This window comes from Culicoides brevitarsis, chromosome 3 (genome assembly GCF_036172545.1).
Source record: "Culicoides brevitarsis isolate CSIRO-B50_1 chromosome 3, AGI_CSIRO_Cbre_v1, whole genome shotgun sequence".
Taxonomy (NCBI): domain Eukaryota; kingdom Metazoa; phylum Arthropoda; class Insecta; order Diptera; family Ceratopogonidae; genus Culicoides; species Culicoides brevitarsis.
This window is the reverse complement of record NC_087087.1, coordinates 18,074,089-18,089,066: the sequence shown is the minus strand read 5'-3', so window position 1 is coordinate 18,089,066 and position 14,978 is coordinate 18,074,089. Positions and strand designations below refer to the sequence as shown.

The 14,978-nt window shown below is 25.2% G+C and overlaps 1 protein-coding gene across 1 annotated transcript; it reads right to left on the bottom strand.

The window, feature by feature from the left end:
- Positions 1-655: 655 nt before the first annotated feature.
- Positions 656-14,690, bottom strand: LOC134833785 (alpha-mannosidase 2). Its single transcript, XM_063848235.1, has 6 exons — positions 14,517-14,690; positions 7,228-7,818; positions 5,790-6,318; positions 5,666-5,726; positions 2,770-4,945; positions 656-1,477 (listed from the first exon to the last, which is right to left on the bottom strand). Exons 2-6 carry the CDS (start codon positions 7,362-7,364, stop codon positions 937-939), a joined length of 3,444 nt encoding a protein of 1,147 aa, XP_063704305.1. The 5' UTR covers positions 7,365-7,818; positions 14,517-14,690; the 3' UTR covers positions 656-936.
- Positions 14,691-14,978: the final 288 nt, after the last annotated feature.

The following is a 14,978-nucleotide window of genomic DNA, read 5'->3' as shown; positions in this document are numbered from 1 at the left end:
ATAGGTACCTTTCGACTCATAAATTTATTTATTAAAAAATATAATGATGAAGCTCGAATTTAATTGAAAAGGTCGCTTGATGAAAATTTTAAAATAAAAAATAATTCACTAAAAGCTTCTAAATTTAACATTTTTCTACTTTTTCTTTATTTAATTATTTTTTTTATTGTATTTAATTTATACATAATTAATATTAATGTTTTTTTTTGATGAAGTGAGCTTGCTTCACAGTCTATTATTACAATATATTTTATTTAATATGAATTTATTATTTTTGTTAAACAAAATATTTAAAAAAAAACAACCCAAAATTTTATTTACTATAAAAAAAAATTAAACAACCTACTAAAACAACTCAGTCTATAATTTTTTAATTTGTTTTTTTTTTTATTATATTTTAAAGAAAATCATGAAGAATATTTTGATTTTTATACGAAACTAATAAAATAATACATTTATCTAGATAATTCAATCAATTTTCTTCGTGACGACTTTTTCTATTATAAATATTTATTTTATTTTTTATTTCTAATATATTTTGTTTTTTATTTTTAATGATTATTAATTAATTATTACTTCTAGAAAATATAAAATTTATTTTCTGTTACGTAACTTATTAAACAGGTGGATTGTTAATTCATGGTTTTATCTTTTTATTTAACTAATTAATTAAATATTTTTATTATAAAAAGGAAGATGAGAGTTTTTTTCGGAAATGTTTGTGAAAATTGATTGAAAAATAGGAATGCGGTTCAATTTGCAAGTCATACAGTATTTTTTTTTCAGGAAATTAAATTATTTTTTAAAAAATAAATACTGACCAAGAAAAAAATTTAAAAAAAAATCACACTTTGTGTAATATTAATATCGTAGGCCTCATTCATATAAATAATTTGTTCATCTGTCTCCATTCACTCCACTAATTAATTTACAAATCTACACAAAAGTCACGTTAAATGACCTCAGCTCCATCGGTTCTAACCGAATATCCGATATACTCGAGACATGTCCGTAATTTTGCATTCCCGTAAGTGACGTGCTCTCCACGGACTTGACGTAAAGTTTATTGAAGACGTCCGCATCGATAGTCTGCTTTTCGCCGCAAATGTCTGTCATCAGGTCGCCACTCACGTGACAATCGTGTCCGAATCGCTGGAGTACCATCAAAGCCGATTGCGACGGGAATAGCAGCAACTGAGGGTCTGTCAGTGTTCGCAAGTTTAAGAGATGCAAGTCGCAGGGGAACGAATGTTTCGACAGCAAAACCTCATTGTGGAAGTCGACGCGGGCATTTTCGTCCCATTTTTCAATGAAATACGTGTTGGCGGGATAGTTGAGGGCGTTGGCGAGATGTGTAGCGAATAAGCTGGGTACTTGGTATTGTTTTGTTGTTTCGGGACGTTGTGACAGGGACTCGATTGTCAGCCAGAATTTGTGACGTGTGAGACGACTGTCGACGATGCCTTCGCCCATGCCACTGAAAAATAAGAAAAAAAATAGAATTTTTAGTAAAATTAAAGAATAATATTAAATTAATAAATAAATTAGGTATTTAATTTTTTAATTAAGTTTATTTTATTAATTTATTATTTTTTATTTAATTTTTATTTTTTTTTGACCGAAATATTGGTTACTTAATTTTTAATTTTTTAATTAAATTTTTTTAATTTTAATTTTTTGTTTAATTGGAATTTTTAAAAGATATCACCAAAAACTCAAATAATAATTATTTTTAGTAAGTAGCCTGATTTAAATTTAGTTCTTACAAATAAATAAGATGAGAAATTTCAATTTTTTTAAATTTTAAATTAAAAAACATAAAAGGCCGCTCCAAATTTTTTATTAAAAAAAATTTTTCCCAAAAACTTAAAAATAAAATAGGATTTTTTTAAAAAAATAAAATTTTTAGTACTTTAAATATTTTAATCAAATGAATTTTTTAAAATGACAAAATTCAAATCAAAATCATTATTAAATTTTAGTTGTTTTTGTCAAAAAAATTTTTATTTGATAATTTTAATTGATTTAAGAAGATTTTAAAAAAAAAAAAAATTCATAAAAAAAACTGTCAAAAATTAAAAAATTTAATCTTTAATTTTAAAAAATTCATTAGAAAAGAAAATTAAAATTTTCGTTTTTCAATTTAAAATTTAAAAAAAATCAATCAAAATTTTTCAAAAAAAAAAAAAAAAAATTTTAAAAAGATAAAAAAATTATGAAATTAAAAAATTTTTTTTCCAATGAAAAAAAAATTAAAATTTTAACTTTTGAAATGGGGCATGGGACAAAAAGTTCAAAAAAAATTTGGAGCGGCCTAAATTAAAAAAAAATATATACCTAATCAAAATTTTAAAAGAAAAAATAAAATAAGGTTACAAAAAAATACAATTTATATTTTTTAATTTTTTATCCAAAGAAAATTTTTTTAAAAAAAATTTGGATAACTATTTTTTTATACGAAAAAAATTTTCATCAAAAAGTTCATTCATTTAAAATTTTAAAATAAAAAATAAATTTTTATAAAAAATAAAAATTTCAGAAAAATAAAAAAAAAAAATTAAAATAAACAATCTGAATTTAATTTTATATAATATTTTTTAAAAATTCTCATTTAATATAATAGTTTTTAAAATATTTTTATCAATTTTAAAAAACTTAAAAATTTTTTGACTTTTGAATGTTTTTGGTCTTTTCATGATTTTTTTTTGTAAAATATTTTTTATTTTAAACCCATTAAAATTTTTAATATTTAATTTTTTTTCCACTCACCGATAATCATCATACAACGTCCTCCGATCCAGCATGACTTCCAACTGTCCCGGCTCCAAACTGGCAGCACCTTGTGCATGCGTTGTCGACAGTGTCAATCGCACATTGTCATCTTGCACAAACGCCGTTTGCGTAATCGGATAATAATTGCCTTCAATCCCAATTGCTGGTATCTTCGTTCTCTTCTGGTACTGGAATCCATTCATATCCGAATAAAATTCCGGCAACTCTCCATTCTCAATATCCGTATCAAAACGCATAAAAAGTTCCGTTTCACGATTTTTCGGCGCCGATTCAAAATCTACGTCATTCTCGATGAAAATTGCATCGTCCAACGGAGTTTTTGTGTTATAAATCCGAATAGTGTGCGCCAAAAAAGGTCCATAAACGGCTGTCACATCCGAAGCTAAAGGTCCCGAAGTGATCAAAATCTTCAAATCGCCTTTGTACTGATCGAGAACTTCTTTAAAGGGATTTTGACCATCTGGATCCGGGCGGAAGAGATACGCACCGGAATGGAATTGCGCACTTCTGTAAGCCGCAAATTTAATCGCGCACTGCATCGAACGTCCCATGCCTTTTTTCGTAATGGATTTCATGAAACCGCTTTGTTCGTCGAACAGGAGTCGCATTTTGGGGTTTTCTAGCTGAATATCGCCTGGAGGCTTCGGTTTGACACTGTAATAGGGGTTTCGGTCATCTTTACAGTTGGAACAGTACAAAAATGCGATGCGATCCTTGTAATTGGCATCACGGACTAAGGTAAAGGTAAGTAACGACAACGCCGGCAACTTATATTGGAACAAAACTTCGAATTCCTTATCGGAAGCGACAATTGTTCGACTTAAATCCGATCGGTCGGTGACATTCCACACCGGATTTATCTGGAACGGGACGTCTTTGCCATCGGGCCCAATAATTTTAATCTCTGGGGTCGAAACTCGAACCAACAATACCTCAAATCGGTCCTGGGCTAATGAATTGTAGACAATAAAAGGCGTTGGTTTGTCGTCATTTACATTAAGAGGCGTCTTTCGAGGCAACCGACCCACATTATCTCTCTCAAATTCGCTAATAATGAAATTATGCTCCGTCGTGGACTTCTGGATGAGATATTCGATGCTTTGTTCCTGCAATTTGACCACATCTTGGGTACTTTCGAACAGCCGAATCGCATAATCGCGCATCACATTGGCCTTCGAAGTGCCTGTTATGGCATCATGATGCTGAAAAAGTCCCAAATTACGACGCGCATTGATCATTTTCTCGTAATTTTTCTCGAAAACCTTGTAAATGTTGACATTATTTTGCTGCCGAGCCCGATTAAAGGCCAGAGAGAACAAAATTTCCAAGCTGCGTAAATTTGCTTCGAGATCGCGACTCATAATTTTGTAAAAAGGTCGCGTCGTGAAGTATCCAGACCAGTAGGCGGGACGTCCTTCGTTGAAAATGTCGGCATAAACGAAGAAATCTCCCTTCAAAGTGGGGAATTTGTCCATGCGCTTCTTGATTTCGGCGAAATAGTCCTTTGGGGTGCCAAATTTGATGTCTGCTTGATACCGGTCCTTGTGTTCGTTGATGTAATCCACGAGACGCTTGTAGTTCGTGTACTGTTGCTCGACTTCGTGCTCTCGATTGTACCGAAAATCGTCGCCGATCGGAATTAGAGCGACGTTATGCGGGAAAAGTGAGGCCGTGCGTGAATATTGCTCCATCAGAAGATCCGCTTTGGCAGCAACGTTCTCGTCGTTGATGTTTTGGGCTTTTACGCTGTATTCCGTGTACTCGCCCGGCACTTTTCTGAAGTCGAAATTTAGACAGACATACGGATGAGGGCCGCAAGAATGCTTTATCGAGTAAATATCGAATGGCATGTTGTGAGTTAGCAGCGAGTGGGGCTTGCGTTCCGTTGAATGGGACAATTTCCAGTAAGGTTGCCACATAAAGTCGCCAGATTGGTTGCGGGCGAACCATTGTTTCCATGCATAGTGGATGCGTTGAATGATGGCGCCGGCAAATCCGCTGGCAGAAAGGAGGTATGGAACGGTGTTGCCGTGCCCAAAGGGATCGATGGACCAGCCGACTTGCGGTGTCACGTTTAAATGCATTTTTACCCATTGATGGCCTTCGATAAGTTGGTCGAGCATGGCGTACAAGTGCACGTTTGCTTCGTCAGCTGTGAGAAAAAAATAGATTTGAATTAATTTTTTTTTAAATTTGAAGGATAATGGAAAAAGTGTAATTTTTCTTGGGATTTAAATTTTTTTCGAAATTACAACTATCATTTTTGTTGATATTTTGATGTAAAAAATTAAAAAAATAAAAAAAAAAATTTTTTAAATAGAAAAAATATAAAAAAAAAAATTTTTTTTACTATTTTTTAAAACAAATTAAAAATAATAAAAAAAAATTAGGAGAAATATTTTTTAAATAAAAAAAAAAAAAATTAAAATAAACTTGTAAAAATAATAAAAAAAAAGAAAATAAAAATATTTATAATAAAACTAAAAAATTAAAAAAAATATGAAAATTTGTTTAGAAATGCAAAACATCAAAAGGAGATTCTTTTTTATTTCAAATTTAAATTTATTTTTTTTTATAGAATTTTTATTTTTTTTTTAAGAATTTTGTTTTTTTATTCTTTATATTTTTTAATATTTTTTCTAAGAATTTTGTTTTTTAATTATTTATAAATTTTTTATTTTTTAAGATTTTTTTTTATTTTATTTTTTTTAAAGGTCGGGACGAAAATTTTCGTAATTTTTTTTGTAAACATTTTTTTTTAAATTTAAAATCGAATATTTTAGATGAAAATTTTTTTATTTCTTTAAAAATGTTACCTAGAAATAATTTCCCACACTTTTTCCATCACCAAATTTAAAATTTAAAAACTTACTCATGACCCATCCTCCGGTCGTGATTTCAAATCTCCCGGATTTTACAAGCTTTTTCAACATCTAAAATAATAAAAATCGCAAAATTAATCAATTTTTCACGGAATTCCGTACAAATCTACTTACTCGTTGCTTAATTGGATGCGCCTGATCATACCACATCTGCAAAAAACTAATTTCCGACCAAATAAAAGTCATATTTTTGTAATCCTTGTCCATTTGCGTGATGACATAATTCAAAATCTGCCGCGAATCCGACTGAAAGTAGTTGACAAAAGTTTTCAGCCATCCCGGATCGTTATGCGAATGCGGCACCAAGATAATTTTCAGCGGTTGTCGTTGCGGATCCTTCCGTTGACTCTCGTAACGTGTCTCAAAGTCCCCATCCCAATATTCCTTCGTTTTCATCCATTCCGGTTGAAAGTCAAAGTTTGCCAATTCCTCTGCTGTCGTTATTGTCGTTTTGCTTTCCTCGAGCGGATAGCATTTTCCCCAATCAATGTCTTTCGGGAAATTGTTTGTCAAGAACGAACTACCACCGGCCGATAACATTTCCGCACGTTTCTTGTTACTGCTGGAATCCATGCTGTTTTGTTCGAGCCATGCATGTGCACTGGCATTCCGCACACTTTCCTGATGGGAAGCGATTATTTTTCTGCAACAAAAGATGATAAATTTGAAAAAAAATGTTAAAAGTTGTCGTTTAGAGAAGGATCAACGATGATATCGTATTTTGATTTTTTTCTTTTTTTTAACCACGTGATTTAGTAATTTAAACTATAATAATTAATTTTATTTGAATTTTATGAATTAATTTATTTTGTTGAATTTAAATTACTTAATAATTTTTTTACTAGTTAAAAATATTTATTTATTTATTTTCATATTTATATGTAGCCTAATTTGTTAAATTATTTTAATTTTTTTAAATGCACAAAAAAAAAAGTTTAATTAATTTTTTAATTATTCATATAAGAGTTTGAAATTATAACGAAAAATCAACGGAAAATTTAAATTTAAACCGAATTCCAGTGCAAATTTCAATTTTATTTAAATTAAATTTTTTTTTAAATATTTTATTTTTTTTAAAAATATTTTTTATAATTTAATTTTAATTTTTTGATGCAGAATTTTTTTAAATTTTTATTTTTCAGTTTTTTTTAATCAATTAACCACTATTTAAAAAAAATTATTAAAAAAAATATTTTTTATTTAATTTTGAAAGTAATCATTAAATTTTTTTACTTAAATGATTAAATTTTTAATTAAAAAAATTTATTTTTTTAATTTTTTTTTTAATTAAAAATTAATTTAATTAAATTAATTTAAATAAAAAAAAATTAATTAAAATTTTTAAAATTAATTTTTTAATTTTTTTTTAAATTAATTTTAAATTATATTTTATTAAATATTAATTTAATTTTTTTTTTTAATTTTTTAAACCACGTGACTTAAATTGTTTAGTTTTTTAAAATTTAATAAATAATTTTAAACCATTTTTTACCACTTAATTCGAAATGCGGTAAAAATTCAGTAAATTTGTTTTTAAAAAAATGCCACTTACTTTTTTTGTTCATTTTCCTTGTGCCCGGACGACGGTTGGCCAATTGATATGTAATACAAGCACAATAAAATTGTGATAAATGCTGAAAGGAGTCCGATGCATCTCGCAGATCCCCGTCGAAACACTTTAAATGTCATTCTGTTTGTTTGTGATTTTTTTCTGTTTCAAGTCTTTTCTTCTTTTATTTTAATTCATTCTAATTGCTGGACAAATATTTGCCTTTAAATCCGTGTAAAAAATGATGTTGAACACCACCACCACCAACGACGACGACGACGATGACGGACGACGCGACAAAAGACAATGATAACAACGAAGCTTAACTCAAGCCCATTGTGCAACGCGTTTCGTGTATTATTGCATGACCATTCGTTAGCTAGATGTGCATCTAATTATATTTTATGTGTACTTTTTTTCGCTGTTTTTTTTTCTAACACTATATAATCATCGCATGGTCACCATTATTGGATTAACATCGCTTCAATTGTGTAACCTTCGCTAATATTCCGTTCCGTTTTCGAGTATTTGGGTAACTAAAAATGAGTTGGCAGAGTTTTATTCTTTTTATAAGTCTGGCTTTGGCAAATTTATCTGAAAGTAAAAAAAATAAATAATTTTTCGGTAAATATGAGGGCTTAACACTTTTATAAAGATAAAAAAATTGTTGTTCAAAAAAAAAAGCGGAATGCAAATGATTTTGATGACTGTGTTATTTATTTTTTTGTTTCAAAGTTAAAATAATCTGGAACATAATGCCATAGATTAACGTTTGTGTGTGAAAAAGATCATTTAGATAAAAAAAAGTTGTAAAAAAAGAGTTCAAAAATCTTCCGTCTAGTCTGTTTACATTTTTTTTGCTACTCAAAAATATTTAATATTCAGTTTATCAGGTGTTTTTTATTGTTTTTCTTGTCAAAAATATGAGATAAGGTAGATTGAAAGGCGTCACAAGGGATGATATTTAGCTAAAAAGATTTCAAGGTTTTTGCAACAATTTCCCTTCGTTGACATTCATTTTTTGAAAGTAATTTGGCAAATAGAATCTTTAAAATTCATCAAATAATGAAGTGTTTTAAAAGATTTTTAATTATCAAAAAATTAAAAATTTTAATTAATAATGGTAATAAATAAATTTAAAAAATCAAATTAAAAAAAATTATTCTTGAAAAAAAAATTTTATAATTTGGCAAATATAAAATGCAAATTGTGTGAATAAAAAATTTCTTATTTAAAAGTGTTTAAAAAATTTTAAATTGTCAAAAAATTAAAAATTTTCAAAATTTCAATAGTAATAATAAGGCTAAAATAAATTGAAAAAAAAAAAAAAAATCAAATCATTTTTGTTTTGAAAATCATATTTTAACTTGAATTTTCTTCTCTAAAATTAAAAATTACTTTTTGGCAAACGGAAAATTTTAATTTTTCAAATTCAAAAATCTATAATTTTGAAAAATTAATATTAAAAAACAACAAAAATTCAAAAATTGGTAAAATTTTGTCATTTTATATGAAAAAAAATTTCCTTATTTGCCAATAATTAAAAAAAATAAAAATTAAATTTTTTTAAATAATAAAAAAAAAATAAATTAATAAAAATAAATAAATAATTAAATATTAAATATTGAATTTAAAAAAAAAAATTTTAATTTTATTAAAATTTAATTTTTAATTTGAAAACTATAAAAATTTTAAATTAATAATTTAATTTAATAAAAATTTTTAAATAAATTATTATTTAAATTAATAATTAAAATAATAAAAATAATTATTATAAAAAATAATTAAATTTTAAATATTGAATTAAAAAAAATAATTTCAAAAGAAAAATATTATTATTTTAGTTTTTCAATGATTTTTCATTTTAAAACTAGTTTAAAAATTTTAAATTATATTTTTAATTTTTTATGGCATTTTTTGGTGAAAGTTTTTAAATAAATAAATTTTTAATTTTTTTAATTAAATTTTTAAATAATTATATTTTGAATTTTATCAAACTTTTATTTAACATTTTTAATTTGTTTGATCAAAAAATATTTAAATTAATTAAATGTCGCACTTTTTAGCTAATTTTATTTATATATTTTTTTAAAATTATTTTTGAAGGCCAACTTTCATCATGTCACACAATAAATTTCCAGTTTTTGTGAGAAAAATTGATCGTGTTACCGCAAAAAAAAAAACTTATTGATCATATCCAACATGACAACTATTTGACTTAGTGACACTGGCATTATCTCGCGATAATGCTCATGATGATTCCCAACTTAATGAATACGTTCGATGAAATTAGTCTGCTAATGTCACTAATTCTATAAAATTAACATACAGTTCAGTCACGCAGAAAAATCACTTTTTTCGTGTACTTTTTCATTCATTCAGGTAATTCTCTCGTTATTTTTTTGTATTTTTTTCCTATTTTTTTATTATTATTGTATTATAACGATTTGCTGATGCATGACATAGATTACATTTTCAATCACTATTGACTGTGCCGTTCTTATTATTTTCCGCTGTTATTACTGTTCAGGTTCAATTCAAGTCGAATAATCAAACTGCATCACGTTGCAATGATGTTTCATTGAAAGAAGACGCTTCAAGACTAACTTTTTGTTGTCTTTTGATTTTTTTTTTCGAATTTTGATTTTTTTTTTCAAAAGTGCGTACATGAGAAACGTTATATAACAGTTTTTATTCCACGAAAAAAGTATGAATTAAAAAATAAAAACGTGACTTAGATTCGCTTCTATGACTTACGATCAACAATTATGATTTTTGTTTCATGCATTTGAATATCAACGAAAGACGAAGAAGAACGGTTCGTTTGAAAAAAGAGCCAAACCTTGTTTTTTTTGTGAACCGTTAATAAATAATGTTTGTCTTGTTATCCAAAAACAAAAACAAAACTGTAAACAACGAGTAGTCAACTAATTAAAATTCATGCAAAATTACCGAATATTTTTACCGGGCGGTAAATGTAGAATTATCACGTATTTTTTTTTCGTCGTTCTTGTCTTAACGAGACACCGAGGAAAAATACAGAATTTTATTTAAATTAAAAATAAAAAAATCTTATGCTCTATTTATTTAGTTTTGTGAGAAAAAAAGAAGTTATGTTTGTCTTCTGCTTATGAACCGATGCTTTTTTTATGTTTTCTTGTCGTACAAATAATTTGTATGAAACGCAGGGTAGACATTCGTAAATGCTTCAGATATTTTCAGACATGTATAACATTTGTTTTTTTTTTTCGAGAGACGCACTAAAAATAGGATGTTAGATGCTTTTTTTGTATTATTATTTTATTTTTATAGGAAAACGCTTCTTCTGTGTAAATGAAGTGAAAACACAAATGGTGCAGTGTGACAAATAAATCATCTTCGTTGTAAGTGCACGTGTTGGGAAATGTAGGTTGTGATAACTTGATAAAAATTTAAGAACAAAATTTTCGAGAAACTTTTTTTTTTTTTTTTTTAATTCATTAGAAATTTATTCTAAAAAAATTTATAAAAATTTTATTAAAATAATTAAAAAAATAAATTTATTTTAAAAATTATAAAAAAAATTACAAAATAATTTATTAATTAATTTATTTAAAATATTTTTTAAAAAATATGAATGGTATATATTTAATTTCTAATTAATTAAAATAAAAAAAAAATATTTATATTGAAAATGTCAATTATTAATAAATTTTTTAAATTATTTACTGCTCAAATTAAGGAGTTTATAATTTGTTTTGCTAGTTATCACCAAATTATATGTAAAAATTTTAAAATTGGACAAAAAAAAATTTTAAAAATAATTTAATTAATTCTTAATAATTTTTTGAGAAATTAAAAAATGAACAAAATTTATCTAAAATGAACTAAAAAGTTATAAACAAGAACTTTTTGTGTGTAAATTTATACAAAAATATCAATTTTTGAGAAAAAAATTACATTTGAGAGATTTATTTTAAGTAGGTATCTGAAGAATTTTTTCAAAAATATTAAAAATTTTTTGAATTAAATTTTTTTTGTAAAATTTTAAAAAAAAATTTTAGCAATTTATTATTTATAGGTATATTTTAAAAATTTTATAATTATAAAAATTATAAAAATTTAAAAAATAATAGAATTAAAATAAAATGAAAATTTTTGAATAAAAAAAAAATTAAATACCTAAATATTTTTTTTGTGGAAATTATGTGAATTAAACAAATTAAAAAAATTAAATTTTTAAAATAATTTTATAAAAATTTAAAATAATTAAATGAGCAAATAGGAAAAAAATTTAAAAGACTAGAAGAAAATTCATTAATCGAAGAAAAACTTGTTCCAATTCAAGTTTTCTTTCGGTGTAAACGTTTGTTGCTCATTAACTTAGTATATAAAAGATACATTTTCTCCGTACATTTTCAAGATGATTTAGTTTTCGAAAATAATAAATTCAAACAGATCTGCCATTTAGTAAAAAAACACGTCAGAGAAGTTCCAATTTTAAAATACGATGACGCGGGAAATAGTTTTGTTTTTTCCGTCTTCTTCGCTGTTTTTTTTTTTGTTATTCGTAGGTGTGAGAGAATTTGATCAAAGAAAATGTTTGCGACGCACGACAGACGCGTCAAAGAATATTGACCTGATGAGTTGCTGTCAGCACTTGTCGTGTTCGACTTTGTTAGAAATCTAACGTGAATTTGATAACCTTCACCGACCTACCGATGAGATAATGGAAGTAACATTTTTTTTTACATGGCGTCAAAACATTTAATCTTTGCATGCAAAAACCTCGCTTGTGGTCTGTCGTCGAATAATATGCGAAATACCATTTAAATTACATCACTCTTCAATTCCCATATATAGTTAAATATATTATTATTTTTTTTTTGTTTGTATCGTGCAGGTTACTTAATTCCATTGTGGATATTTGAAAGCTTTCAATAAACAAAAAGAAGTCGCTCGCTGTTAATACTACATATATTGTTATGCAAAGTAAAAATATATTCAATACACTTCCCTGTAAAAGTAGACTTGAAAAAATGTCTTGATTGTGTCTTGAGAATAAAAGGCTTGGAATAATATTAATTTTTAATTATTTTTTTTAGAAAATAAATAATTATTTAATTATTTAGGCGAATAAATTTAATATTTTAATTTTTTGTCCCATGAAATAAATATTTTTGAATTTTTTGTTAGTAATTTTTTGACGTTTTTGACGTTAAACGTTGATTCTTAACATTGATTTAATTTTAGTTTATAATTTTTTAAAATTTGAACTTAAAATTGAAGAAAAATCAAACAAAATCTCCCAAAATAAGAATTTTTGAAAAAAATTCATTTTGGTCAAGTGATTTTAAAAAATTTTTTTTTTTCAACATTTTAAAAGAAAATGTCTTAATTAAGCAAATTTCTTTGGTTTTGTGTATGATTTAACGGTAAACAGTAATGTTTCATGATTTTTCAATATAAACATTAAAAAATATGTCAAAAATACTTTTATTTTACATTAAAATAATGACAAAAAATCAAAAATGGAAATTAATTTATTATTAAAAGTTCCTTAAAATATTTTTTTTAAATATAATTTGATTTATAAAATATTTAATTTTTTATTATTTAATTGTTCATATTATTTTTTGTGTTATTTAATAATTTAAAAAAATAGTAAAATAAAGCAAATAAAAAATTCAAATCAATATGTTTAAAAAAAAATAATTTTTTTCTCTTTTTCTTAAGATTTATTTAATTTTATTTTAATACTTTTGCAAGAAAAATTATTTTTCATATAAAAATTGAGATACATTTGGTTTTTTCATCTGAATTTGGGTTTCTCATAAATATTTACATAATTTAGGAATAATTATATATTCTAATTTAGAAAAATATAATATATTGAAAATTTAAAATTTAAAATATTAAAATTTATATATATAAATATTTTATTATTATAATAAAAAATATTTAAATATATTCTTCGACATTCAAAAGAACATATAAAAATTTATTCATTTAAAAAAAAAATAAATTTTACTACTTTTTTTTTTACTAAGAATTAATTATATTCAATAGTTTTTTTTTACAATTTCTGCATATTTTTTACAATTTACAAAATTCAAAGTTTAATTTTAGGAAAAAAAAAATGTTTTTTTAATTCAACTTTTTTTTTCATTATTGATTAATAATTTTTTCAAACAGTTATTTGAAACAATAATATTGTTTGACAATTTTTAATATTATTTATTTTCCGCACAAATTTAAAATAACTGATTGTTGAGAAGGATAAGAATTTTATGTAAATTTCTTTAAAAATTAAAATAAATAATCAGTTATTATTAATTGAAAATTTAATTTAATTGAAAATGCAAGCAAAAATAAAAAAAAATATTCAATTTATGATTTTTGAGGTAAAATATTTTAAAATATTTGGCAATAATTTTTTTTGGCAATTGTCAAAAAAAAAAAAATTAATAATTGTTAAATATTTTTTTTTCAGCCATTAATAAAAATGATATTATTCCAAGCCTTGATTTACTATCCATAGCAATTTATTGAACATTATCACACAATTTTTCCAAGCATTTTTTTAAACGAATAAAAAAATACCGGGTCAGACTAACACAAAATGACTTCTTTATTGATGCACTGATTTTCCTTTGTTGTTTTGTTGTTAATATTGAGGCTTCACACAATTCGATAGTCTCAATTACCAAGAGAGGAAAGGAAAGAAAGGAAAAAATGTATGTCAAAAGACGGTAACAACACCGACAATCGAGGCAGTAATTGAATTAAACGCGTTCACATATATTGATTTTTGTGGTTTTTCTTTCATTTTTTTTTATTTTTATTATTTTTTTGTTGCACTGCCGAGAAATATGGATCACACAATTGACGCGTTCACAACATACGGTTGTTCGGTTAAACATTTATCACTGAAATTATCGATTAACACTCGAAAAGTGTTTGCATCTGTCAGACCGTTTGTTGTGCTTTGTGATGGCACATTAACACTTTGCACGTCCGTTTGTTCGTCTCTTTTGTAGTTTTTCATCACAAAGACAACAAACAAAACGATAAATTATGTAGAATTATTATTATTTTTTATTAAATTAGAGTCTCGTATCCGCTCTTTTTTATGCTTTCACGGCAACATCGCTTGACTCTCACATCGTTAACCCGTAAAACAAGGTAATTTCTCGTTCGTTATGAAGTAGAGCACTAGACAAGTAATCACAAATAATAGTAATAATAATACGGAGACGAGTAAAGCACATTAATTATAGTTTGTGAGATTTTTTTCTTCTCATGTATTCTACCTTTTGCAACTTCTTTAGAACAATTTTGTTTGGTTTGATTTTTCTCCCGATTCTCGTCTTAGTTTGTTACTTTTGAGTATTTTTGTTACGTATTTTGGCCTTTTTTCATTAGATTTTGCATTTACGTCTTTTGATAATGAAGTTTTTTCATAATAATAAATAATAAATTTTTTTCGCTCGACGAGTTTGAAGTTTACGGTTTAATCCCAATGGTACTTAATGAGAAACTGAATGAATGAATTTTTAGAATACAAACAAAGCTCGGTCAAAATCGAAAATGAACAACTTGTTTTTAACCCATTATCGCCCGAGATTTTATTTGAAATATTTTTTTTTAAATAAAAATTAAATTTTTAATAAAAAAAATATTTAAAATAATTAAAAATTAAATAAAAAATAATTTTATTTAATTTATAATTAAAAAAAAATCAAAAAATATTTTTACAATTTTTATTAACATTT